Below are 24962 nucleotides of genomic sequence, written 5' to 3'. Positions count from 1 at the left end.
CGCCATGGCGCCGAGGGTGACCGGACGTGTCCCACGCCCCTGAGGGGAGGAGGAGAAGGGGGCCGTCGTCGGTTCCCGCTGTCCGGACGCTCCATAAATGCGATTGAATGAACTGGCTTCTCGCTCCATGACGTCACCCGGGGGCGGCGCTCCTGATTGGGTGGGACTCCCCAGGGAGGCCTCGCCCCCTTCCGCAGGGCGGGCGCATGCGCGCCTGGTGGCTTCCGGGCCGGTCGCCATGGCGCCGAGGGTGACCGGAAGTGTCCCTCGCCCCTGAGGGGAGGGGAGGAGAAGAAGGGTGTCGTCGTCGGGTCACGCTGTCCGGGCGCTCCATAAATACGATTGAGTGAATTGGCTTCTCGGTCCATGACGTCACCCGGGGGCGGCGCTCCTGATTGGGCGGGACTCCCCAGGGCGGGCGTCGTCACGGGGCGGGCGCATGCGCGCCTGGTGGCTTCCGGGCCGGTCGCCATGGCGGTGAGGGTGACCGGAAGTGCCCCCCGCCCCTGAGGGGAGGGGAGGAGGAGGAGGGGAAGGGGTCGCCGTCGTCGGGTCCCGGTGTCCGGGCCCATGGAGCGGGCGGGGGCGAAGCGGGGGGCGGAGGAGGAGGAGGCGGAGGAGCAGCAGCAGCAGCCGGCGGCCAAGCGTGCCCCCGGCGCCCCCGGCGTCCTGGCGACGGTTCCGGCCCTGTACGGCGGGCCCTTCCCGTTCTACCGTCGTCCGTCGGAGGTGGGCCGCTTCTCGCTGGACGCGGCGCGCGGTTACCACGGCGACGCGCGGGCCCTGCGCTACTACGCGCCCCCGCCGGCCCGCGGGCCCGCGCCCGCCTTCGACCTGCGCCGCGGCTACGCCGACCGCTACCGGCCCCGCGACGAGGACCTGCGGGAGGGCCTCGACCACCTGCTCCGCTGGCTGCTGGACCACCGGGACCGCCTCCCCGGGTGAGCCGCACCGTCGTCGTCATAGCGATCGATCAATCAATCAATCAATCGTATTTACTGAGCGCCTGCTGTGGGCAGAGCTAATCAATCAATCAATCGTATTTATTGAGCGCTTACTGTGGGCAGAGCTAATCAATCAATCAATCGTATTTATTGAGCGCCTACTGTGTGCAGAGCACTGTGCTAAGCGCTTGGGAAGTCCAGGTTGGCAACACATAGAGACGGTCCCTACCCAACAGCGGGCTCACGGTCTAGAAGGGGGAGACGGACAACAAAACCAAACATTCATGCATTCATTCAGTTCTATTTATTGAGCGCTTACTTTGTGCAGAGCACTGTGCTAAGCGTTTGGGAAGTCCAAGTTGGCAACACATAGAGACAGCCCCTGCCCAACAGTGGGCTCACGGTCTAGAAGGGGGAGGCAGAGAACTAAACAAAACATTCATGCATTCATTCAGTCCTATTTATTGAGCGCTAACTGTGTGCAGAGCACTGTGCTAAGTGCTTTGGAAGTCCAAGTTGGCAACATAGAGAGACAGTCCCTACCCAACAGTGGGCTCACAGTCTAAAAGGGGGAGGCAGGGAACAAAACAAAACATTCATGCATTCATTCAATCATATTTATTGAGCGCTTACTGTGTGCAGAGCACTGGACTAAGCGTGTGGGCAGTCCAAGTTGGCAACATATAGAGACGGTCCCTACCCAACAGTGGGCTCACAGGCTAGAAGGGGGAGACAGAGAACAAAACAAAACATTCATGCAATCATTCAATCATATTTATTGAGCGCTTACTGTGTGCAGAGCACTGGGCTAAGCTCTTGGGAAGTCCAAGTTGGCAACCTATAGAGACAGCCCCTACCCAATAGTGGGCTCACAGTCTAAAAGGGGGAGATCGATCAATCGTATTTATTGAGCGCCTGCTGTGTGCAGAGCACTGGGCTAAGCGCTTGGGAAGTCCAAGTTGGCAACATAGAGAGACGGTCCCTACCCAACAGTGGGCTCGCAGTCTAAAAGAGAGAACAAAACCAAACGTACTAACAAAATAAAATAAATAGAGTAGATATGTGCAAGTAAAATGAATAAATAGAGTAATAAATATGTACAGACATGTATACATCTGTACCGATGCCGTGGGGAAGGGAAGGAGGTAAGATGCGGGGGATGGAGAGGGGGACGAGGGGGAGAGGAAGGAAGGGGCTCCTTTTAGACTGTGAACCCACTGTTGGGTAGGGACTGTCTCTCTGTGTTGCCAACTTGGACTCCCCAAGCGCTTAGTACAGTGCTCTGCACACAGGAAGCACTCAATCAATCAATCATATTTATTGAGCGCTTACTGTGTGCAGAGCACTGGACTAAGCGCTTGGGAAGTACAAGTTGGCAACATTATAGAGACAGTCCCTACCCAACAGTGGGCTCACAGTCTAAAATAAATAAATACGATTGATTGATTAAGCACTTACTACGTGCGAAGCACCGTTCTAAGCGCTGGGGAGGTTACAAGGTGATCGGGTGGGCCCCTGGGGGGGTGGGGGGCTCCCAGTCTTCATCCCCATTTTCCAGATGAGGGAACTGAGGCTCAGAGAAGCGAAGTGACTTGCCCACTGTCACACTAAGAGCCCGCTGTTGGGTGGGGACCGTCTCTATATGTTGCCAGCTTATACTTCCCAAGCGCTTAGTACAGTGCTCTGCACACAGTAAGCGCTCAATAAGTATGATTGAATGAATGAAGAAAAACCAGGATTGTTATTAGAAAGCATCGGTCTCCCCAAGCCCTAGCTGGCCTCAATTTGACGCTCAACATTCTTCCCTGTCATTAGACAGCGTGCCTCAGTGGAAGAGCCCGGGCTTTGGAGTCAGAGGTCATGGATATATATATATACACACGGATGTATATATATATAATGTGTATGTATATATATATATACGCACACACACACACGGATATATGTATGTATATGTTTCTAGACTGTGAGCCCACTGTTGGGTAGGGACCGTCTCTATATTTTGCCAACTTATACTTCCCAAGCGCTTAGTGCAGTGCTCTGCACACAGTAAGCACTCAATAAATACGATTGAATGAATGTTTGTACGTATTTATTGCTCTATTTATTTTACTTGTACATATTCTATTTGTTTTAATTTTGTTAATATGTTTTGTTTTGTCATTTGTCTCCCCCTTCTAGACTGTGAGCCCGCTGTTGAGTAGGGACCGTCTCTATATGTTGCCAACTTGGACTTCCCAAGCGCTTAGTCCAGTGCTCTGCACACAGTAAGCGCTCAATAAATAGTTGAATGAATGAATGAACCAGGTTCTAGATTGTGAGTTGGGTAGGGACCGCCTCTATTTGTTGCCAACTTGTATTTCCCAAGCGCTTAGTCCAGTGCTGTGCACACAGTGAACGCTCAATAAATACGATTGAATGAATGAATCAGGGTGTCCCTCGGGGGGCTCACAGTCTTAATCCCCATTTTACAGCTGAGGGAACTGAGGCACAGAGAAGCTAAGTGAGGTACCAAAGGTATTCAGGTTGTCCCACGTGGGGCTCACAGTCTTTATCCCCATTTTACAGCTGAGGGAACTGAGGCACAGAGAAGCTAAGTGAGGTACAAAGGTATTCAGGTTGTCCCATGGGGGGCTTACAGTCTTTATCCCCATTTTGCAGATGAGGGAACTGAGGCCCAGAGAAGTGAAGTGACTTGCCCAAAGTCACCCAGCTGACAAGTGGCGGAGCTGCGATTAGAACCCGTGACCTCTGGTTCCCAAACCTGCGTCCTTTCCACTGAACCAGAGTCCCCTCCTTCCCCTCCCCACAGTACCTGTATATATGTTTGTACGCATTTATTACTGTTTTATTTGTCCATATTTCCTCTATTTATTTTAATATGTTTTGCTTTGTCGTCTGTCTCCCCCTTCTAGACTGTGAGCCCGCCGTTGGTTTGGGACCGTCTCTCTATGTTGCCAGCTTGGACTTCCCAAGCGCTTAGTCCAGTGCTCTGCCCACAGTAAGCGCTCAATAAATACGACTGATTGATTGATTCCCAAGCGCTTAGTCCAGTGCTCTGCCCGCAGGAAGCGCTCAATAAACTGAATGAATGAATGCTTCTCCGGACTAAGCGCTTCTAATAATAATGATGGCATTTATTGTGTGTGTCCGTGTCCACTCTGTCCCCCCCCCGCAGGGGTCCAGGCTGGCTGTCCGGAGCCGTGGTGACGTGGCGGGGTCACCTGACGAAGCTGCTGACCACCCCGTACGAGCGGCAGGACGGCTGGCAGCTGGCGGCGTCCCGCTTGCGGGGCACCCTCTACCTGAGTGAGGTGGAGACCCCCAAGGCCCGGGCCCAGCGCCTCTCCCGGCCCCCGCTGCTCCGGGAGCTCGCCTACATGGGGTACAAGTTCGAGCAGTACATGTGTGCCGGTGAGAAGCCCTCCCCACCCCGAGCGCGTCCACACGGGACACACGTTTGAGCGGCGCCCGGCCCCCCCGGGAGCGCGTGTCCTCGCCCTGCAAGTTTGAGCAGTCCACCGGACCCCGGTACACGGATGAACGGTACACGTGTGCGGGCGAGAAACCCCCCACCGCCCCTTCTTTGGTTCCGTGTAGTCACGGGCTACAAGTTTGAAAGTACATGTGTGGGCGAGACCCCCCCACCACCACCACGTGAACGTGTAACACAGTACACATGTACAGTTTGGCCTCTCACGCTTGACCTCTTCACCCTACTTCCTCCCTGGAACGCCCTCCGCGTTCCCATGTGACAGACCGCTGCTCTCTCCATTCATTCATTCATTCAGTGGTATTTATTGAGCGCTTACCGTGTGCAGAGCCCTGTACTAAGCGCTTGGGAAGTACAAGTTCATTCATTCATTCACTCAATCGTATTTATTGAGCGCCTGCTGTGTGCAGAGCACTGGACTAAGCGCTTGGGAAGTACAAGTTCATTCATTCATTCGTATTGAGCGCCTACTGTGTGCAGAGCACCGTACTAAGCGCTTGGGAAGTACAAGTTCATTCATTCATTCATTCAATCGTATTTATTGAGCGCTTACTGTGTGCAGAGCACTGTACTAAGCTCTTGGTTAGTACAAATTCATTCATTCATATTTATTGAGCACTTACCGTGTGCAGAGCACAGTACTAAGCGCTTGGGAAGTACAAGTTGGCAACATATAGAGACGGTCCCACCCCAACAGTGGACTCACAGTCTAGAAAGTCTCCATCTTCAGGCCCCACCTGAATCTCATCTCCCCCCGGTCCATCTCCTCTTACGCACTAAAGTCCGTCCGTCCGTCCGTCCATCCCACGGGTTTCGCTCCAGGGGCGGGGTGAATTTTATTTTTGCAATCTCCTTATACTCTGTTGCTTCCCCTGCAGCGTGGCCTAGTGGAAAGAGACCGGGCTTGGGAGTCACAGGACCTGGGATCTCATCCCATTATTACTCTATTTATTTATTTATTTATTTATTTATTTTAATTGTACGTATCTATTCTATTTATTTTATTTTGTTAGTATGTTTGGTTTTGTTCTCTGTCTCCCCCTTCGAGACTGTGAGCCCACTGTTGGGTAGGGACTGTCTCTATATGTTGCCAACGTGTACTTCCCAAGCGCTTAATCCAGTGCTTTGCACACAGTAAGTGCTCAATAAATACGATTGATTGATCGATCCCGGTTCCACCCCGCTGTGAAGTCACTTCCCTTCTCTGGGCCTCAGTCACTTCTCCGAAATGGGATTCAAACCCCAGTCTCCCCGTTACTTAACGGGGAGCCCCGTGTGGGATCTGAAGATCTCTCGCACCCCCAGTGCTTGGCAGAAAGTAAGCACCTAAGAAACGCCACAATCATTGTCGTTATTACGACGTTATGGTTGTTACTGGAATTGATTTTAAGTGCCTGTCCCCGGACGTAGACTGTAAGACGGGGACTGCGTCTGCGTTCCTTATTGACCCGGACTCCCGCTCTAGACTGTCAGCTCCTTGAGGCCAGGGAACCCTGTACTCTCCCAAGCGCTTAGTCATCATCATCATCGTCAATCGTATTTATTGAGCGAGCGCTTACTGTGTGCAGATCACTGTACTAAGCGCTTGGGAAGTACAAATTGGCAACCTATAGAGACAGTCCCTACCCAACAGTGGGCTCACAGTCTAAAAGGGGGAGACAGAGAACAAAACCAAACATACTAACAAAATAAAATAGAATAGATATGTACAAGCAAAATAGAGTAATAAATATGTACAAACATATATGCATATATATAGACTATATATATAGTCCAGCGCTCCGTGCTGGATAACCCAGTTTAAGCATCATCATCATCATCAATCGTATTTATTGAGCGCTTACTATGTGCAGAGCACTGTACTAAGTGCTTGGGAAGTACAAATTGGCAACATATAGAGTCCCTACCCAACAGTGGGCTCACAGTCTAAAAGGGGTAGACGGAGAACAAGACCAAACATACTAAGCGCTCAATAAATACGATTGAATGAATGAATGAATGAGGAATACCACCGATGACTCTCCCGGCGCCTAGTCCAGCGCTCTGTGCCGGATAAATACCCCCGATGACTCTCCCCGCGCTCAGTTCAGTGCCCCGCACACAGGCGCTCAATAGATCCCATCGACGGCTCTCCTGGCACATAGTCCGGTGCCCCGCACGCAGCGTGTGCTCAGCGGGCAGCACGGAGGGGCGGCCGGACCGATCGGGGGCGGGGGGGGTCCCCGCCGGCCCCCGGGGCGGTCTGGGGGAGGCGAGTTCGAGGCGGGGGCCCCTCTCCCCCCGCAGACACGCCCGACGGGGCTCCGGACCCCACGGGGGAGGTGAACACCAACGTGGCCTTCTGCTCGGTGCTGCGGAGCCGCCTGGGGCCCCACCCGCTGCTCTTCTCGGGGGAAGTGGACTGCACGGACCCCCGGCACCCGGCCGCCCAGCCCCCCGACTGCTACGTGGAGCTCAAGACCTCCAAGGAGATGCACAGCCCGGCCCAGTGGAAGAGCTTCTACCGGTGCGGTCGCCGCGAGGGGCCGGACCTGGGGCCCGGGCTGGGGGGAGAAGGCTGGGGAGGGGGCACAGAGCCGAGGCCCGTCCCCCCCACCGTGCCCCCCGCAGGAACAAGCTGCTGAAGTGGTGGGCGCAGTCGTTCCTGCCCGGGGTCCCCCGCGTGGTCGCCGGCTTCCGCGGCCCCGACGGCTCCGTCCGCTCCCTCAAGACCTTCCGCACCATGGACATGTTCCAGCTCGTGCGGGTGAGCGCCCCTCCCTTGGAGCCCCCCTCCCCCAGCCCCGCCCCCCTCCCCCCGCTGACCCACCCCCACCCCCGCCAGGATGACCGGGAGGCCTGGAACCCGGCCGTCTGCATGAACTTCTGTGCCGCCTTCCTGCATTTTGCCCAGAGCACCGTCACCCAGGACGACCCGCGGTAAGGGGCTCGGCCACCTTCCTGTCCCCCGTCCCCGTCCTTCTCTCCCCTCCACCCTCAAGCAGCTTCTTGCCGCCATCTCAGGGTTCCCCGGGCCCCCACCACCGCCCGGGCCTCCCCTTCTGGCTGAGGCTCGTTCCCACCCCCACAGGCTGGTGCACCTGTTCTCCTGGGAGCCCGGAGGCCCCGTATCGGTCTCAGTTCACCGCGACGGCCCCTTCGCCTTCCTGCCCGACTGGTACGTCGACGCGCTGACGCGGGAGGCCCCGTCGCCCCCCAAGACGCCGTCGCCCGGGCCCTGAGGGGGGCGAAGCCCTCCCTTGCCCCGTCCACGCCCAATAAAGCCCTGTGGCTGGCAGAGCTTCCCCCCAGCCCCGCCGCCCAAGGGCACCACCACACGATCACGTTTGCCGAGTTGTTATTTCGCGTTCTCCCCGGGGGGCCCGAGGCGGAGAAGGCCCCGACCTCGGTCGGGACGAGGGGCAGGGGACGACGACGGGGTCACTGGGTGTAGAGGCTGGCGGCAAAGACGATGTCCCGGCGCAGCATGGTGGCGGCGGCCTCCATCTTGGCCCCCAGGACGGGCTCCCCGACGAGGCGGGCGGCCCCCCGCAGCGAGCGGCACATCTCGGCCAGGCGCTGGATGCAGCGGACCACCAGGCCCTCCGGGGTCCCCGTCAGGCCGGCCAGCTCCGAGAAGGGCTGCCGGGGGGCCGGAGGGGGAGCCGGTCAGGGGCCTCGGCCCGGGGCCTCCCTCTCCTCCCCAGGCCCCCCGGCGGGCGCGGTGACTGACCATGCCCCTGGCCCACTCGTAGACGACCTCCAGCAGACTGAAGTGCAGCTCCCCGACAAACTCCTCCACCGTCTGGTTCAGCCCGCAGGCCACCTGCACCTCGCCGATGCGCCGGGCCACGGCCTGCACGCGCTCCAACCCCTGCGGGGAGACGGGGGCATGGGGAGACGGGGGTGGGTGGGCATGAAGAGGCAGGACGGGCCCGGGATCGCGGAGGGGAAGGCCTCCGGGTCCTCGAGGGCCGGAGGCAGCGGGGCGGTTCCTGACCTCCTTGAGGGGCGCGGGCAGCTGCTGGGGGGGCTCCCCGGGGCTCTGGCAGACGAGGCCGGAGAGCAGGGCGGCGATCTCCTCGGGGCGCAGAGCGGTGAGCGCGTTGTCGAACATGAGCTCCGTCAGCAGCAGCTCGTGGCTGCTCATGGCGCAGGCCACCCGGCCGGCCAGCTGCACCGTTCCCGCCCCGTCCACGTAGCCCAGCGTCCGCAGCACCTGCGGGCCGGGGAGGGCAGGGGGGAGAGGTCCGTTACGGGGGGCCGGGGGCGGATGGCGGGGCTCGCTCCCTCGGCCCCGGCCCGCACCTGGACGCGCTGGTGGTACTCGGGCAGCAGCAGCAGCGACTGGTCCGACAGCAGGAAGCTCAGCCGCTCCTGCTCCTTCTGCAGCCGCCTCTGCTCCTGCAGTTTCAGGAACTGACGGGCCGGGGAGACGGTCAGCACGTGGGCCTGACCCCCCGCCCCCCATCCCCAACCCGTCCAAGGGAGATGGACGGAGACGACGGGGCGCGGAGGGTGGACGGGAAGTACTTTCCATGCTCTCGGTACAGTGCTCTGCACACAGTAAGCGCTCAATAGACAGGACTGAATGGAGGGGGATGGTGGAAGGGGGTGAGGGCCCAGGGGGAGAGGGGGACAGTAGTCTGAGGATGGCGAAACGGGGTAAAAAGGGCCGGGGGACCCCCAAAGCCGCCCCCAACACCCCCAGACCTCTGAGGAGAAGCGGGGGCTGTGGATGCACTGGGCCCCCCGGAGCAGGTCTTGGAGGCGCCGGGCCCGCAGGCCGCCCTCCACCACCGCCACGTCCTTGAGCTGCAGGTCGTTGACGGGGTCCAGGGTCGGGGGCCCCTGCGGGTGCGCCTGCAGCAGGCGGACCAGCTCCTGGAGGGCCGCCGTGACCGCCGGCCCGGGGGGGTCCTTCCTGACGGGGACAGGGAGCCGTGGCCGCCTCAGCCCGCGGAGGCCGCCTCCCCCCCGGCCCCCGGCCCTCGCCCGGCCCCGCTCACTTGAAGCGGGGCTGCTGCCTCCTGCTGAAGTCTTCCATGATCCGCTCCCCGCTGACCCGCAGCGTCTTGGCGGTGATGGCCACCACGTCCCCGGGGTGCAGCTTGGCCACCGTGTGCTCACAGGGGCCTGGCGGGAGGCGGCGGGGGGGAGAGGTTGGGACGCATCCCCCCGCCCCCGAGAACGGAAGCCGCAGGCAAGCAGGGCACGTGCCCTAGGGGTGCGCCTCACCGTCGGGCAGGAACAGGTTGTGCCCGGCCAGGTCGTCGGGGGAAGGGGCGCGGCGGGGGGCTGGGGCCTCGGCCTCAGCCCCCGCCCTCTCGCACAGCAGCAGCGTGGTGAAGGTCCGGTTCGCGATGTCCGAGGAGACCTGGCGGGGGGCGAGGGGTGGGGAACGGTGGGGCGGAGGCGGCCGCTCGTCAGGCGGGCCCGACCCCGGACACTCGGGTTATCCCCGGTCCGGGCCCACCCGGGGGATGCGCTTCTGCCCGTCGCCCGGCCCCCTCACCTGCAGGATGACACCCAGGGTGTTGTGATCCTCGGACCTCCGGGCGACCACGACCCGGCCCACCGACAGAGACTTCAGCCCGTTCACCGACTCCAGGATGCGGCGCTGGGGGGGACGAGGCCCGGGAGAGGGGACGGGGTCACGGGACGGCAAGGGGGTGGGGAGGGGCAGAGCCTCCGTGCTCAACCCTCCCTCTTGCCCGCCGCGGCCAGCCCCGTGAATGGGGAGGTGGAGGGGAGGTGGAGGGAACGCGCCCGCGTTCCCCCGTCGAAGATCAGTGAGGGAATCGTGGTCCGTCCCCCTCCGCCCCACGCACCTGGATCATCTCCCGCGTCTCGGTCAGCTCCTCGCCCCAGCTGAAGTAGTCGGGCAGGTCGGCCAGCGGGCCCGACGTGTCCGGCTTCTCCAGGGCCCTGAGGCGCTCCGTCAGCTCCGCCAGCGCCTGCTCGTGGGCCTGCAGCCGGGAGGGAGGTGGAGCCCGGCTGGGGGGGACGGAGCCGGGACGGACCCGGACGGGACAGGGGGGAGGTGGGATGGGGCTGGGGTTGGTTGGACCCGGGACGGGATGGGATGGGGGCTACGGAGCGGGGCCGGACCTTGCTGTGGCGGCGGGAGGGGAATTCGGAGAAGCTGCGTTTCATCATGTCCTCCACGCGCAGGGCGTCCACGCGCAGCAGGTTGAGGATCATCGTGTACGTCAGGCGGAACTGCGACTGCAGCTGGGACGGCTTCCCCTGGGGCCCGGGCACATCATCATCATCAATCGTGTTTATTGAGCGCTTACTACGTGCAGAGCACTGGACTAAGCGCTTGGGAAGTACAGATTGGCAACATAGAGAGACAGTCCCTACCCAACAGTGGGCTCACAGTCTAAAAGGGGGAGACAGAGAACAAAACCAAACGTACTAACAAAATAAAATAAATAGAATAGATGTGTACAAGTAAAATAGAGTAATAAATATGTACAAACATATATACATATATACAGGCACATGCGGGCGACCGGACAGACGGAGCGAGGGCGAGGAGGGAATCAGGGCCTTCCGTCCCACGTGGACCTCCCGCCCCAGAGCTGGGCCCCAGGCCCCGCGAGCCGGAGAAAGGAAGGGCGGGGATGGGAACGACGGAGATGGGAAGAGGGGATGAGGGAAATGGGAAACGGGGGGAGGTCGAAGGGAAAGAGGGAGTGCGTAGAACAGTGCTTGGCACATACCGAGCGCTTAACGAATCCCATCATTATTATCATCACAGGGAAAGAGGAAGTCGGGAGAGATTGAAGAGACGGCATTAGTGGGGGAGTGATTGAAGGAAAAGGAGAAGCGGGGAGAGATCGAAGGGGAAAGAGGGGAAGTGGGCAAAAGTCGAAGGAAAAGTGGAAGTGGGGAGAGATCGAAAGGAAAACCCTCCTTTCCTCTTCTCCCACTCCCCTTCTGTGTCCCCTTGACTTGCCCCCTTTATTCATCCCCCACTCCCGGCCCCACGGCACTTATGTATGTTTCTCTCATTCACTTATTTCTATTACTGCCCGTCTCGCGCTCTAGATCGTGAGCACGTTGTAGGCGCGGAATGCGTCTGTTATTTCGCTCTGCTGTCCTCTCCCGAGCCCTCAGTACGGGGCCGTGCACATGGGAAGCGCTCAATAAATACGACTGACTGCAAGAGGGGGAGTGGGGGAGAGATGGAAGGGAAAGAGGGGTAGTGAGGGAGAGAATGGAGGGGAAGACGGGAAGTGGAGGGGAAGGTGAGAAGGCGGCGCAGGAGGGAACAGGAAAACGGCGACGGTGGCCCCGAGTTGCGGCCCCGCCGTCCCTCCTTCCCTCCTCCTTCGGGCGAGCCTCACCAGCATCATGCGGTGCAGGTCGGCCATGTCGGGGAGGGTGCGGGCCTTGCAGAGCAGGATGACGGTGCCCGTGGGGTCGAGGCCGCGGCGCCCGGCCCGGCCCGCCATCTGCACGTACTCGCCGGGCAGCAGGTCGCGGAAGGCGGAGCCGTCGTGCTTGCGCGTCGAGTCGAACACCACGGTGCGCGCCGGCATGTTCACGCCCATGGCGAACGTCTCCGTGGCGAACAGCACCTGGCCGGGGGATGCGGGGAGCTCAGGCCCCGCGTCACCGGGTCCCGGCCCCGGCCCTCCTCTCGCGCCCCCGGCCCGCCCCGTCACCTTGACCAGCCCCCGGCTGAAGAGCATCTCCACGATCTCCTTGAGGATGGGCAGGATCCCGCTGTGGTGGACCCCCAGCCCCCGGTGCAGCAGCTCCGACATGTGCAGCACCTGCTCCGGGGCACGCGAGGGGTCACGCGGGGGGAAGGTGGCGGGCCGGGAGACGGGAAGCTCGTCGTGGGCAGGGAATGTGTCTGTTTAGCGTCCCGTTGTGCTCTCCCAGGCGCTTAGTACAGTGCCCTGCACACAGTAAGCTCTCAGTTGATACAATCGAATGGAGCAGCGGGGCTCAGTGGAAAGCGCCCGGGCTTTGGAGGCGGTGGTCATGGGTTCAAATCCCAGCTCCGCCAATTGTCAGCTGTGTGACTTTGGGCAAGTCACTTCACTTCTCTGGGCCTCAGTGACCTCATCTGGAAAATGGGGATTGACTGTGAGCCCCCCGTGGGACAACCTGATAATGATAATAATAATGACGGCATTTGTTAAGCGCTTACTATGTGCAAACCACTGTTCTAAGCGCTGGGGGGGGGATACAATGGGATCAAGTTGTCCCACGGGGGGCTCACAGTCTTAATCCCCATTTTACAGATGAGGTAACTGAGGCTCAGAGAAGTGAAGTGACTTGCCCAAGGTCACACAGCAGACATGACTGTGAGCCCACTGTTGGGTAGGGACTGTCTCTATGTGTTGCCAACTTGCACTTCCCAAGCGCTTAGTACGGTGCTCTGCACACAGTAAGCGCTCAATAAATACGATTGATTGATTGATTGATGTGGTGGAGCCGGCATTCGAACCCATGACCTCTGACTCCAAAGCCCGTGCTCTTTCCACTGAGCCACGCTGCTTCTCTATATCATATTATTATACTTCCCAAGTGCTCAGTACAGTGCTCTGCACACAGTAAGTGCTCAATAACTATGATTGATTGATTGCTTGACTATTATTATTATTAACAAATGATACAGGGGGCTCCCTTGGAGGGGGACGAGGTCATACTAGACTTCCATCAGGGGTAAGGAGGGCAGGCAGGGAACAAGTGGGATGGGGCTTCACTCTACCCGGAGGGGCGGATGGGGCGATGCCGGACGGCACTGTCGGGTAGGGACCGTCTCTATATGTTGCCAATTTGTACTTCCCAAGCGCTTAGTCCAGTGCTCTGCACACAGTAAGTGCTCAATCAATACGATCGATGATGATGATGACCAGGGGCGGGTACCTGGGGCAGGCGTCGGTCGGAGCCCCGGAGGCGGGCCAGGCAGCGCTGCAGGAACAGGTGGATGTCGCTCTTCTCGGCGGCGGTGGTCAGGTCCACGGTGCCCAGGCCGGAGGCCTGCTCGTCGCACCGCCCGCGCGAGAAGGTGAACACCACCACCGGCAGCTGGCTGCGGGCCCGCAGGGACGCCAGGAGGGCCAGGTACACCGCCCGGTCCTGTGGGGGCCACCAAGCGCTGGGGCTTCGGGGGCCTCGGAGGACGGGGGCCGGGCGGGGGGGGGGGGGGAGGAAAGGGAGCACGGGGGAAGCCGGTGGCCAACCTGAGCGGGGAAAGGCGGCCAGGGGGGCTCTCCCCATCCCACCCGCCGCCGCCGCCGGACCCACCTGGCCCGGCCCCGTCTGCTGGGTGGGCTGTTTCGCCCCAAAGGTCTGGGCGTGTTTGCTGGTTCTCTCCTTCTTCGCCTCCACCGCCGCATAGTACCTGGGGTGGACGGGCCACCGGGTTGGGGCGGGAGCGCCGCAACGGCCCGGGTGCCGGCGTGCCCCGCTTCCCCACGGGCTCCCCGCTCACCCCTTGGTCTGGAAGGCCCCCTTGGCGTCCAGCAGCAGGAAGAGCTGGTCCTGGGTGCGGGTGCTGTTCCCGGTGAACAGGAAGTGTTCCAGGGGCACGGGGCGGGTGGCCGTGCTGATCACGTACAGGCGCCGCCGCTTCAGACGCCTGCGGGGGACGGGGGGCGCGGCGCCCGCCCGGTCCGGTCAGGGCACGCGCCCTCGTGCCCGGACCGCCGGGGCGAGGGAGGGGCGGGGGACGCGGGCACGGATCCCGCACCGCCTCCCGGGCCAACCGGAGCCCGGGGGATCCGAGGCCTCACCCGATCCAGTCGGCGAAGTCCAGGGCATTGGGCACGGTGGCGCTCAGCAAGATGATGGACACGTGCTCGGGAAGCATGATCAGCACTTCCTCCCACACTACGCCCCGCTGCCGAGGGACGGATGGACGGGCTGACCCCGTGGTCACCCCCGCAATCCCCGCCCTGCTCCCGGCCCGGGGCCCTCCCCGCGTCCCCGGCTGGGGCGAGGGAAGCAGTCCCAAAGGGGAGGGGGGGGGCGGCACCCACCTCGGCGTCGTTGATGTAGTGCACCTCGTCGAAGATGACCCACTCCAGGTCCCGGATTACATCCGAACCGCTGTACAGCATGGAGCTGCGCCGCGGGGGCGGAGAGGAACACGGGGTCAGCGCCCACCCCCCAGGACCCCGACACCATCCTCGCGGCCCTCTGTCCCCACGGGGCCCCCCCCCACGTCCCCCCGAGCGACGGTCCCCGGCCCGGCCCGACCCACCGCAAGATCTCGGTGGTCATGATGAGGCAGGAGGCCTCGGGGTGCAGCTGCACGTCGCCGGTGAGGAGCCCCACGTCCCCGAAAGTCAGCCGGAAGTCCCGGAACTTCTGGTTGCTGAGGGCTTTGATGGGAGACGTGTAGATGGTCCTGGGTAGGGAGAGGCGCGTCGGTCACCCTGGCCGGGGGAACGGAGTCACTGCGCGGCTCTGGGCTCTGTCGGGGGGCGGGGGCGGGACCCTCGCACCTGGTCATGTGTTTCTGTGACAGGGCGATGGCGTACTCGGCCACCACGGTCTTTCCCGCGGAGGTGTGGGCGGCCACGAAGACCGAATCGTGGCGCTCCAGGTGCAGGATGGCCTGTTTCTGGAACACGTCCGGCTCGAAGGGCCACTGCGGCGGTGGGAGGGAGGCGGCCCAGAGTCAGTGGCGGCCCCGGGGGCCAGAGCGGGCCGACCGCCTGGGCGGCGGGCCGGCCGCAGTCCGGGGAGGGTCAGGGGCAGGGGCAGGAGGCCAGCGGGGTCCCGGGGCGCTGGGGGAGGGAGGGACCTGGGCGGGACGACCCTGACCTTGACGGCGGGCTCCGGGACCAGGCGGTAGAAGTCGTCCACGGGTGCGCTGATATCCACGGGGATGGCCCACTGCTCGGGGGCCGCGGCCCGAGGGGGCTCGGGGGCCGGGGCGGCCGCGGCGGCCGGCTCCTCCTAGGAGCAGAGGGATGGGGTGACGGTCCCCGGTCGCCGCCCCGGCCCAGCTCCCGGCCCCACTCCTCCGTCCCCCCGACCTTGAGAACCAGGTCCTCCAGGCTGTCGGCCCGGAGCGGCGGCGTGCTGGGCCGCAAATCCGGGCCAGCTTCTTGGGCGGCCTCTCCCGCCTCCGCCCGGGGCCCTTTCTCCTTCTCTTCCTTCTTCTTTTCCTTCTCTTCCTTCTTCTTCTCCTTCTCTTCCTTCTTCTTCTTCTCCTTCGTCTTTTTCTCCTCTTCTTTGTCCTCCTCCTCCTCCTCCGGGTCGCCGAAATCCAGCGGCTCCAGGAGGAGGTTGAGGCTCAGAAGGCCGGGGACTGGGGTGGGCTGAGCTGGAGAGGGAAGGGGAGTGGGGAGGGAGAGGAACGGTGAGAAAAACGGGGAGCGGTTCTTTCCCCGCTGCTTTCAAACACACCCGTCTCCCCTATCCTAAAAAAATCCCTCCCTCCACCCCACGGCCCCCTCCCAGTTATCGTTCCACCTCTCTCCCGCCATTCCTCTCCAAACTCCTCGAGCGAGTCATCTACACCGGCTGCCTCCACTTCCTCTCCTCCAATTCTCTTCCTCGAACCCCTCCGATCCGTCCCCCACCCGCTTCGCGCCACGGACACCGCCTTCCCTACAGTCACCGGTGCCATCCTCCTTGCCAAACCTACTCCATCCTCATCCTCCTCGGCCTCTCGGCTGCCTTCGACGCTGTCAACCTCCCCCTTCTCCTGGAAACGTTATCCAACCTCGGCTTCCCTGGCGCCGTCCTCTCCAGGTCCCCCTCCTGCCTCTCTGGCCGCTCATTCTCCGTCTCTTTCGTGGACTCCTCCTCTTCCTCCCGCTCACTACCAGCGGGGTCCCTTGAGGTTCAGTGCTGGGTCCCCTCTCTTCTCCAGCTACACACGCTTCCTTGGGAGAACTCATTCGCTCCCCTGGCTTCAACCACCACCTCTATGCGTATGCCACGCAAATCTCCATCTCCAGCCCCGATCTCTCTCCCTCTCTGCAGTCTCGCCTTCAGGGCGTCTGTACCTGGATGTCCCAAACTGAACATACCCAAAACAGAGCTCTTTCTCTTCCCGCCCGTGTCCTCCCTCACCTTTCCCATCACTGTAGACAGCACCAGCGTGTCTACACTTCGCAGCATCCTCCCTGCCTCACAAGTCCGTAACCTCGGTGTCCTCAACTCGTCACTCCCATTCGACCCGCAGAATCACTCTGTCACCAACCCCGCTGGTTCTACCTTCCTATCGCTTGACTCCACCCTTTCCTCTTCCTCCAAACTGCTGCCACGCCGATCCAGGCACTTGCCTGCTGCAGCTGCCTCCTGTCTCTTCCTTCTCCATTCCCTACTTCGCTCAGACTCCTGTCTCCCCCTTCTAGCCTGCGAGCCCACTGTTGGGTAGCGGACCCTCTCTATATGTTGCCAACTTGGACTTCCCAAGCGCTCAGTACAGTGCTCTGCACACCGTAAGCGCTCAATAAATACGACTGAATGAACGAATGAATGCATATAAACACTTGAGTCTGTGTTTCCCCACTCCTCAAGAACCTCCAGTGGGGTTGCCCATCCGTCGGCTTCGAAGCCCTCAGTCGGCTCGAAGCCCTCCCACCTCACCTCACTGCTCTCCTACTCCGGCCCGGCCCGCAGGCTTCGCTCCTCTGACGCCAACCTCACCGCCCCAATCAATGGCATTTCTTGAGCACTGCCCATACACGGGGCGCTGGACTGAACGCCTTACTGGGATATACTCACTTCTGGGGGCAAAGTCCACTCCTCTCGTGAAGCCCGGGGGGACGGTGAGGAGGTCTGGGGGGGAGAGGGCAGCGGTGAGGGTCCCGGCGACGCCCCCTCCCCTCTCCGGCCCGCCGGCAGGGTGCCCCCACCGCGGCCCACCCGAGGGACCCCCCTCGGCACCTCGCTCGAAATCCACGTCCTCCTCTGCCTCCGACCGAGCGCTCAGGTCGTCCACGGTGGGTTCATCCATCCCTCCTGCGGGAAGGGCCGGGGGCAGTGGGGCAGGGGGAGCGAGCCTGGTCCCCGCCGGGCCGCCTCTGCTCCCGCCCCCGCCCCGCCGTGCCCGCCCCCCGCCGCCACCACCACCCCATTACCAGGCCAGAAGGGGTAGTTGGTCGGGTTCCCCATGAGTGACTGGGCCGGGGGTCCCGGGGGTCGGCGCAGGGACAGGGAGGTCTTAGCCGAGAGCTGGGTGTTCTCCAGCAAGACCTGCGGACGGCAGAGGGAACGGGAGGCAGGTAGGCTGGCCGCCCCCGAGCCCCCTCCTCCAGCCCCGAGGGGCTCACCCGTCGCGGGCCGCGCCTCACCTCTCTGTACCCCAGCACTCGCCCGGTCGTGGGGTGTCTCTGGGCCTGCAGGTCGGAGGGGACGGGGGCTCCGGGGGCCGCCAGCAGAGACCAGGGATCCGTCCTCCGCGGCCACGTCCTGAGGAGGTGGGCGGGGGGGCTCCTCAGCCCCTCTCCCGGCGCTCCCCCCGACCCCATCCCGTTCCCCGGGGGGGGGTCTCGCCTCCGTCCATCTGCCCCTCTCACCGGGCTCCGTGCTCCACTCCATGGAGGGGCAGCCAGTCCGGGGAAGACAGGAACAGGTCCTCCGTCTCACGCTGCAGTTCGGGGGCGCAGGGCGGCAGGCCGTGAGGAAGCTGGGCCCGGGGAGAGACCCAGGAGCCTCAGGAGAGGTGGGCGGAGGGCTGGGGGGGCTTGGCCGGGGGCTGCGATCGCAGCAGCCGGAAGACCCCTCCAAACCTTAAGCTCGTCGAGGGCTGGGGATGCCTCCGCCGACCCTTTTGCGTTGCCTTTTCCCGAGCGTTTAGCACGGTGCCCTGCACCCGGTGGGCACTCAATAAATACCGTTGATTGGTAAAGAGCGGTGAGGCTCTGGGGTTGGGGGTGGAGTGGAGACAGCTGGGGAAGAGGGAGGCCACCATCACCGTGTGGGCTGAGGGGTCGTGCGACCTCCCGGGGACCACAGAGTCACAGTGGCATCCCACGGCACTCGGGTCCACATCCGTAATTTATAATAATTTTGGTATTTTCTAGACCGTGAGCCCACTGTTGGGTAGGGACCGTCTCCATGTGTTGCCGACTTGTACTTCCCAAGTGCTTAGTACGGTGCTCTGCACACAGTAGGCGCTCAATACGATTGATTGATTGGTATTTGTTAAGCGCCTACTAAGTGCAAAGCACTGTTCTAAGCACTTCTGTCTCACCCTCTAGACTGCAAGCCCATCGTGCACAGGAAGTGTGTCTGTCACACTGTTCTCTCCCAAGCACTCAGTACAGTTCTCCACATCATCATCATCATCATCAATTGTATTTATTGAGCGCTTACTATGTGCAGAGCACTGTACTAAGCGCTTGGGAAGTACAAATTGGCAACATATAGAGACAGTCCCTACCCAACAGTGGGCTCACAGTCTAAAAGGGGGAGACAGAGACCAAACATACTAACAAAATAAAATAAATAAAATAGATATGTACAAATAAATTAGAGTAAAAAAATATGTACAAACATATATACATACATACAGGTGCAGTGGGGAAGGGAGGGAGGTAAGATGGGGGGATGGAGAGGGGGACGAGGGGGAGAGGAAGGAAGGGGCTCAGTCTGGGAAGGCCTCCTGGAGGAGGTGAGCTCTCAGCAGGGCCTTGAAGGGACCACACACAGTAGGCGCTTGATAAATACAGTTGACCTACTCACTGAGACGACGGACTATAATTTATGTCTGTCTTGCACTCTAGACTGCAAGCCCATCGTGAGCAGGAAGTGTGTCGATTACACTGTTCTTTCCCAAGCACTCAGTACAGTTCTCTGCACACAGTAGGCACTTGATAAATAAATACAGTTAACCTACTCACTGAGAAGAGGGACTATAATTTATGTCTGTCTCGCCCTCTAGACTGCAAGCCCATCGTGGGCAGGAAATATGTCTGTTACTCTGTTCTCTCCCAAGCACTCAGTACAGTTCTCTGCACACAGTTGGTGCTTGATAAATAAATACAGTTGACCTACTCACTGAGATGAGGGACTATAATTTATGTCTGTCTCGCCCTCTAGACTGCAAGCCCATCGTGCGCAGGAAATGTGTCTATTACAATGTTCTTTCCCAAGCACTCAGTACAGTTCTCCGCACACAGTAGGCGCTTGATAAATAAATACAGTTGACCTACTCACTGAGATGAGGGATTATAATTTATGTCTGTCTCGCCCTCTAGACTGCAAGCCCATCGTGGGCAGGAGATATGTCTGTTACTCTGTTCTCTCCCAAGCACTCAGTACAGTTCTCCGCACACAGTAGGCGCTTGATAAATACAGCTGACCTAGTCACTGAGACGAGGGGCTACTTGTGGGTCAAGAAGTGGGGTCAGAGAGCGCCGAGGCCACCGGGGCCTAAGGGGGTGGGCTCAGAGACCTGGAGAAGCAGTGTGGCTCAGTGGAAAGAGCCTGGGCTTTGGAGTCAGGGGTCATGGGTTCAAATCCCACCTCCGCCAACTGTCAGCTGTGCAATTTTGGGCAAGTCACTTCACTTCTCCGGGCCTGTTACCTCATCTGTAAAATGGGGATGAAAACTGTGAGCCCCCCGTGGGACAACCTGATCACCTCGTAACCTCCCCAGCGCTTAGAACAGTGCTTTGCACATTCATTCATTCATTGAGCGCTTACTGTGTGCTGAGCACTGGACTAAGCGCTTGGGAAGTCCAAGTTGGCAGCATATAGACACAGTCCCTACCCAACAGCGGGCTCACAGTCTAGAAGTGGGGAGACAGACAACAAAACATATAGCCCAAATAGGAAGCGCCCAACAAATACCGTCATTATTATTCATGGTACGGTGCGGCGGGGGTCTGAGGCCATTCGTGGTATGGGGAGGGCCAAATACAGTACCAGGGACGGTGGGTCAGGGGTCGTGGATTCATTCATTCAATCGTACTTCTTGGACGCTTACCGTGTGCAGAGCACTGTACTAAGCGCTTGGGAAGTCCAAGTTGGCAACACCTAGAGACAGTCCCTACCCAACAGCGGGCTCACAGTCTAGAAGGGGGAGACAGACAACAAAATATATAGCCCAAATAGTAAGCGCAACAAATACCGTCATTATTATTCATGGTACGGTGCGGCGGGGGTCTGAGGCCATTTGTGGTGTGGGGAGGGCAAGACACGGTGCCAGGGACGGTGGGTCAGGGGTCGTGGATTCATTCATTCAATCGTACTTCTTGGACGCTTACCGTGTGCAGAGCACTGTACTAAGCGCTTGGGAAGTCCAAGTTGGCAACATTTAGAGACGGTCCCTACCCAACAGTGGGCTCACAGTCTAGAAGGGGGAGACAGACAATAGAACATATAGCCCAAATATTAAGCACCCAACAAATACCGTCATTATTATTCATGGTACAGTGGGGTGGGGGTCTGAGGCCATTTGTGGTGTGGGGAGGACCAAACATGGTACCAGGGATGGTGGGTCAGGGGTCGTGGATTCATTCATTCAATCGTACTTCTTGGACGCTTACCGTGTGCAGAGCACTGTACTAAGCGCTTGGGAAGTCCAAGTTGGCAACATCTAGAGACAGTCCCTACCCAACAGCGGGCTCACAGTCTAGAAGGGGGAGACAGACAACAAAACATATAGGCCAAGTAGTAAGCGCCCAACAAATACCGTCATTATTATTCATGGTACAGTGGGGCGGGGGTCTGAGGCCATTTGTGGTGTGGGGAGGGCCAAACACGGTACCAGGGATGGTGGGTCGGGGGTCGTGGATTCATTCAGTCAATTGTATTTATTGAGCGCTTACCGTGTGCACAGCACTGTACTAGGCGCTTGGGAAGGCCAAGTTGGCAACATAGAGAGATGGTCACTACCTAACAGTCTAGAAGATGGTATGGGGGGCTGGAAGGGTATGGTATGGGGGGCTGGAAGGGTCTGTCAGGGGGGCAAACGTGGTACCAGGGAGGGGGGGGGAGGGAAGGGGGAGATGCGGGGGCCACTCACGGTGCTGAGAGGAGGGGTCCAGGGCTGGGCCCGGGCCGGCAGGATTTCCCAACGGCCCGTGCAGCCCAGCTCCAGGGCCCGGAGCGGGAGGTCCAGGGGCCCCAACGGGGGCAGCGCTGCAAGGGAATTGGGGCCATCAGACCCTCAGCCTGGCTCAGTGGAAAGAGCCCGGGCTCTGGAGTCAGAGATCATGGGTTCGAATCCCGGCTCCGCCACCTGTCTGCTGTGTGACCTTGGGCAACTCACTTCACTTCTCTGGGCCTCAGTGACCCCGTCTGTCAAATGGGGATGTGAGCCCCACGTGGGACGAGCTGCTCGCCAGCGCTTAGAACAGTGCTTTGCACAGCGTAAGCGCTAGTGGAAAGAGCCCGGGCTTTGGAGTCGGAGGTCACGGGTTCGAATCCCGACTCCACCACAGGTCTACTGTGTGACCTCGGGCAAGTCACTTCACTTCTCTGGGCCTCAGTGACCCCATCTGTCAAACGGGGATGTGAGCCCCGCGTGGGACGAGCTGCTCACCAGCGCTTAGAACAGTGCTTTGCACAGCGTAAGCGCTAGTGGAAAGAGCCCGGGCTTTGGAGTCGGAGGTCACGGGTTCGAATCCCGACTCCACCACGTGTCTGCTGTGTGACCTCGGGCGAGTCACTTCACTTCTCTGAGCCTCAGTTGCCTCATCTGTAAAACGGGGATTAAGACTGTGAGCCCCGCGTGGGGCAACCTGGTCACTTTGTATCCCCCCAAGCGCTTAGAACAGTGCTTTGCACATAGTAAGCGCTTAACAAATGCCAACATTATTATTATTATTATTATTATTATTATTGTTACTGAGCGCTCCCTGTGCGCAGAACACTGTACTGAGCGGTTGGGGAGTCCAAGTCGTCCCCCCCCCCGACCCCGTGGGTTACCGAGCCGCTCCGTCTCCATCACCGGGCCGGCCGGAAGTGCTCCCGGACCGCAGGACCGGCCGGAAGTGGGGCCGGGCTCCGCGTTGGCGGCGGGCGCCGAGGCACCGGAAGTGCCCCTCGCTAAGCCCCGCCCACGGACGGGCGGAAGTCAACGCCGCCTCCATGATGGCGCCGGGCGGAAATCAAACGCGGCCTCCATGATGGCGCCGGGCGGAAATCAAACGCGGCCTCCATGATGGCGCCGGGCGGAAGTCAACGCGGCCTCCATGATGGCGCCGGGCGGAAGTACTGCTCATTCATTCATCCATCCATCCATTCATTCATCATCATCATCATCATCAATCGTATTTATTGAGCGCTTACTATGTGCAGAGCACTGGACTAAGCGCTTGGGAAGTCCAAGTTGGCAACATATAGAGACAGTCCCTACCCAATAGTGGGCTCCCAGGCTAAAAGGGGGAGACAGAGAACAAAACCGAACATACTAACAAAATAAAATAAATAGAATAGATAGGTACAAGTAAAATAGAGTAATAAATGTGTACAAACATATATACATATATACAGGTGCTGTGGGGAAGGGAAAGAGGTAAGATGGGGGGGATGGAGAGGGGGACGAGGGGGAGAGGAAGGAAGGGGCTCAGTGTGGGAAGGCCTCCTGGAGGAGGTGAGCTCTCAGTAGGGCCTTGAAGGGAGGAAGAGAGCTAGCTTGGCGGCTACCATTTTATCCCCCCCCCCCCCCGACCCCTCCCTCCACTAACGGAAAAGCTGGATTTCCTTCAAAACCGTGCTTGCGCCCGTTTCCCGAATTCATTCATTCATTCATTCAGTCAGTCAGTCAGTCAGTCACTCTGTCGGTCAGTCAGTCAGTCATTCATTCCATCGTATTTATTGAGTGCTTACTACTACTACTACTAATAATGATGATGGTATTGGTTAAGCACTTACTATGTGCAAAGCACTGTTCTAATTGCTGGGGAGGATACAATAATAATAATAATCAATCAATCGTATATATTGAGCGCTTACTACTACTACTAATAATAATAATGATGATGGCATTGGTTAAGCCCTTACTATGTGCAAAGCACTGTTCTAATTGCTGGGGAGGATACAATAATAATAATAATAATCAATCAATCAATCAATCGTATTCATTGAGCGCTTACTGTGTGCAGAGCACTGGACTAAGCGCTTGGGAAGTACAAGTTGGCAACATAATAATGGTACTTGTTAAGCGCTTACTATATATGTCTGTACATATTTATTACTCTATTTAGTTTATTTATTTTACTTGTACATATCTATTCTATTCATTTTATTTCGTTAGTATGTTTGGTTTTGTTCTCTGTCTCCCCCTTTTAGACTCTGAGCCCATAATTGGGTAGGGACCATCTCTGTATGTTGCCGTGTACTTCCCAAGCGCTTAGTCCAGTGCTCTGCACACAGTAAGCGCTCAATAAATACGATTGATTGATTGATTGATTGATTACTATTCATTCATTCAATCGTATTTATTGAGCGCTTACTGTGTGCAGAGTACTGGACTAAGCGCTTGGGAAGTACACGGCAACATATAGAGACGGTCCCTACCCAGTAACGGGCTCACAGTCTAGAAGGGGGAGAAAGGCAACAGAACAAAGCACGTAGACAGGTGTCAAAATCGTCAGAACAGATAGAATTATAGCTCTATGCACATCATTAGAGAAGCAGCGTGGCTCAGTGGAAAAGAGCCTGGGTTTTGGAGTCAGAGGTCATGGGTTCAAATCCCAGCTCCACCAATTGTCAGCTGTGTGACTTTGGGCAAGTCACTTCACTTCTCTGGGCCTCAGTTACCTCATCTGTAAAATGGGGATTAAGACTGTGAGCCCCACGTGGGACAACCTGATCACCTTGTATCTACCCCAGCGCTTAGAACAGTGCTTTGCACAAAGTCACCCAGCTGACAATGGGCAGAGCCGGGATCTAAACCCATGACCTCTGACTCCAAAGCCCGTGCTCTTTCATTACTCTGTTTATTTATTTATTTTATTTGTACATATTTATTCTATTTATTTTTTTTTTGTCAATATGTTTTGTCTTGTTGTCCGTCTCCCCCTTCTAGACTGTGAGCCCGCTGTTGGGCAGGGACCGTCTCTAGATGTTGCCGACTTGGACTTCCCAAGCGCTTAGTCCAGTGCTCCGCACACAGTAAGCGCTCAATAAATACGATTGAATGAATGGCGCACTTACTGTGTGCAGAGCACTGGACTAAACGCTTGGGAAGTCCAAGTCGGCAACGTATAATCAACCATATTTATTGAGCGCTTACTATGTGCAGAGCACTGTACTAAGCGCTTGGGAAGTACAAATTGGCAACATATAGAGCCCAACAGTGGGCTCACAGTCTAAAAGGGGGAGACGGAGGACAAAACCAAACATACTAACAAAATAAAACAAATAGAATAGAGCCGGTTGAATGAGTGAGGGGACACTACAACAATAAAGAATGTCTCCTGCCCACGACCGTCTCTAGATGTTGCCGACTTGGACATCCCAAGCGCTCAGTACAGTGCTCTGCACACAGTAGGCGCTCAATAAATAGGATTGAATGATTGAATGGGCCGTTAGGGGGGCGGGCCGGGGGAGAGGCAGGGGCAGGGCCCGGCGACGGCCTGCCCACTCGCCCGCCCCCTTCT

General features: G+C 58.9%; 2 protein-coding genes across 2 annotated transcripts; one reads left to right on the top strand and one right to left on the bottom strand.

Annotated features, from left to right (window-relative positions):
* The first annotated feature begins 447 nt into the window (after positions 1-447).
* DXO (decapping exoribonuclease) lies at positions 448-7745 on the top strand. Its single transcript, XM_038768349.1, has 6 exons — positions 448-941; positions 4123-4358; positions 6724-6943; positions 7048-7183; positions 7262-7356; positions 7508-7745. The coding sequence occupies exons 1-6, from the start codon at positions 571-573 to the stop codon at positions 7656-7658; spliced, it is 1209 nt and encodes a 402-aa protein (XP_038624277.1). The 5' UTR covers positions 448-570; the 3' UTR covers positions 7659-7745.
* Positions 7746-7763: 18 nt separating this feature from the next.
* On the bottom strand, positions 7764-22362 carry SKIV2L (Ski2 like RNA helicase). Its single transcript, XM_038768347.1, has 28 exons — positions 22285-22362; positions 21380-21495; positions 17925-18034; positions 17700-17817; positions 17487-17601; positions 17293-17367; positions 17131-17184; positions 15429-15718; positions 15214-15348; positions 14892-15037; positions 14648-14794; positions 14424-14508; positions 14178-14284; positions 13877-14023; positions 13690-13786; positions 13309-13521; positions 12093-12203; positions 11772-12005; positions 10528-10665; positions 10248-10385; positions 9932-10036; positions 9655-9793; positions 9426-9552; positions 9130-9340; positions 8725-8835; positions 8417-8635; positions 8150-8290; positions 7764-8058 (listed from the first exon to the last, which is right to left on the bottom strand). The coding sequence occupies exons 1-28, from the start codon at positions 22301-22303 to the stop codon at positions 7858-7860; spliced, it is 3849 nt and encodes a 1282-aa protein (XP_038624275.1). The 5' UTR covers positions 22304-22362; the 3' UTR covers positions 7764-7857.
* Positions 22363-24962: the final 2600 nt, after the last annotated feature.

The sequence above is a fragment of the Tachyglossus aculeatus genome, chromosome Y4 (genome assembly GCF_015852505.1).
Source record: "Tachyglossus aculeatus isolate mTacAcu1 chromosome Y4, mTacAcu1.pri, whole genome shotgun sequence".
In the NCBI taxonomy this organism is placed as follows: Eukaryota; Metazoa; Chordata; class Mammalia; order Monotremata; family Tachyglossidae; genus Tachyglossus; species Tachyglossus aculeatus.
This window is presented reverse-complemented; position numbering and strand designations above follow the sequence as displayed.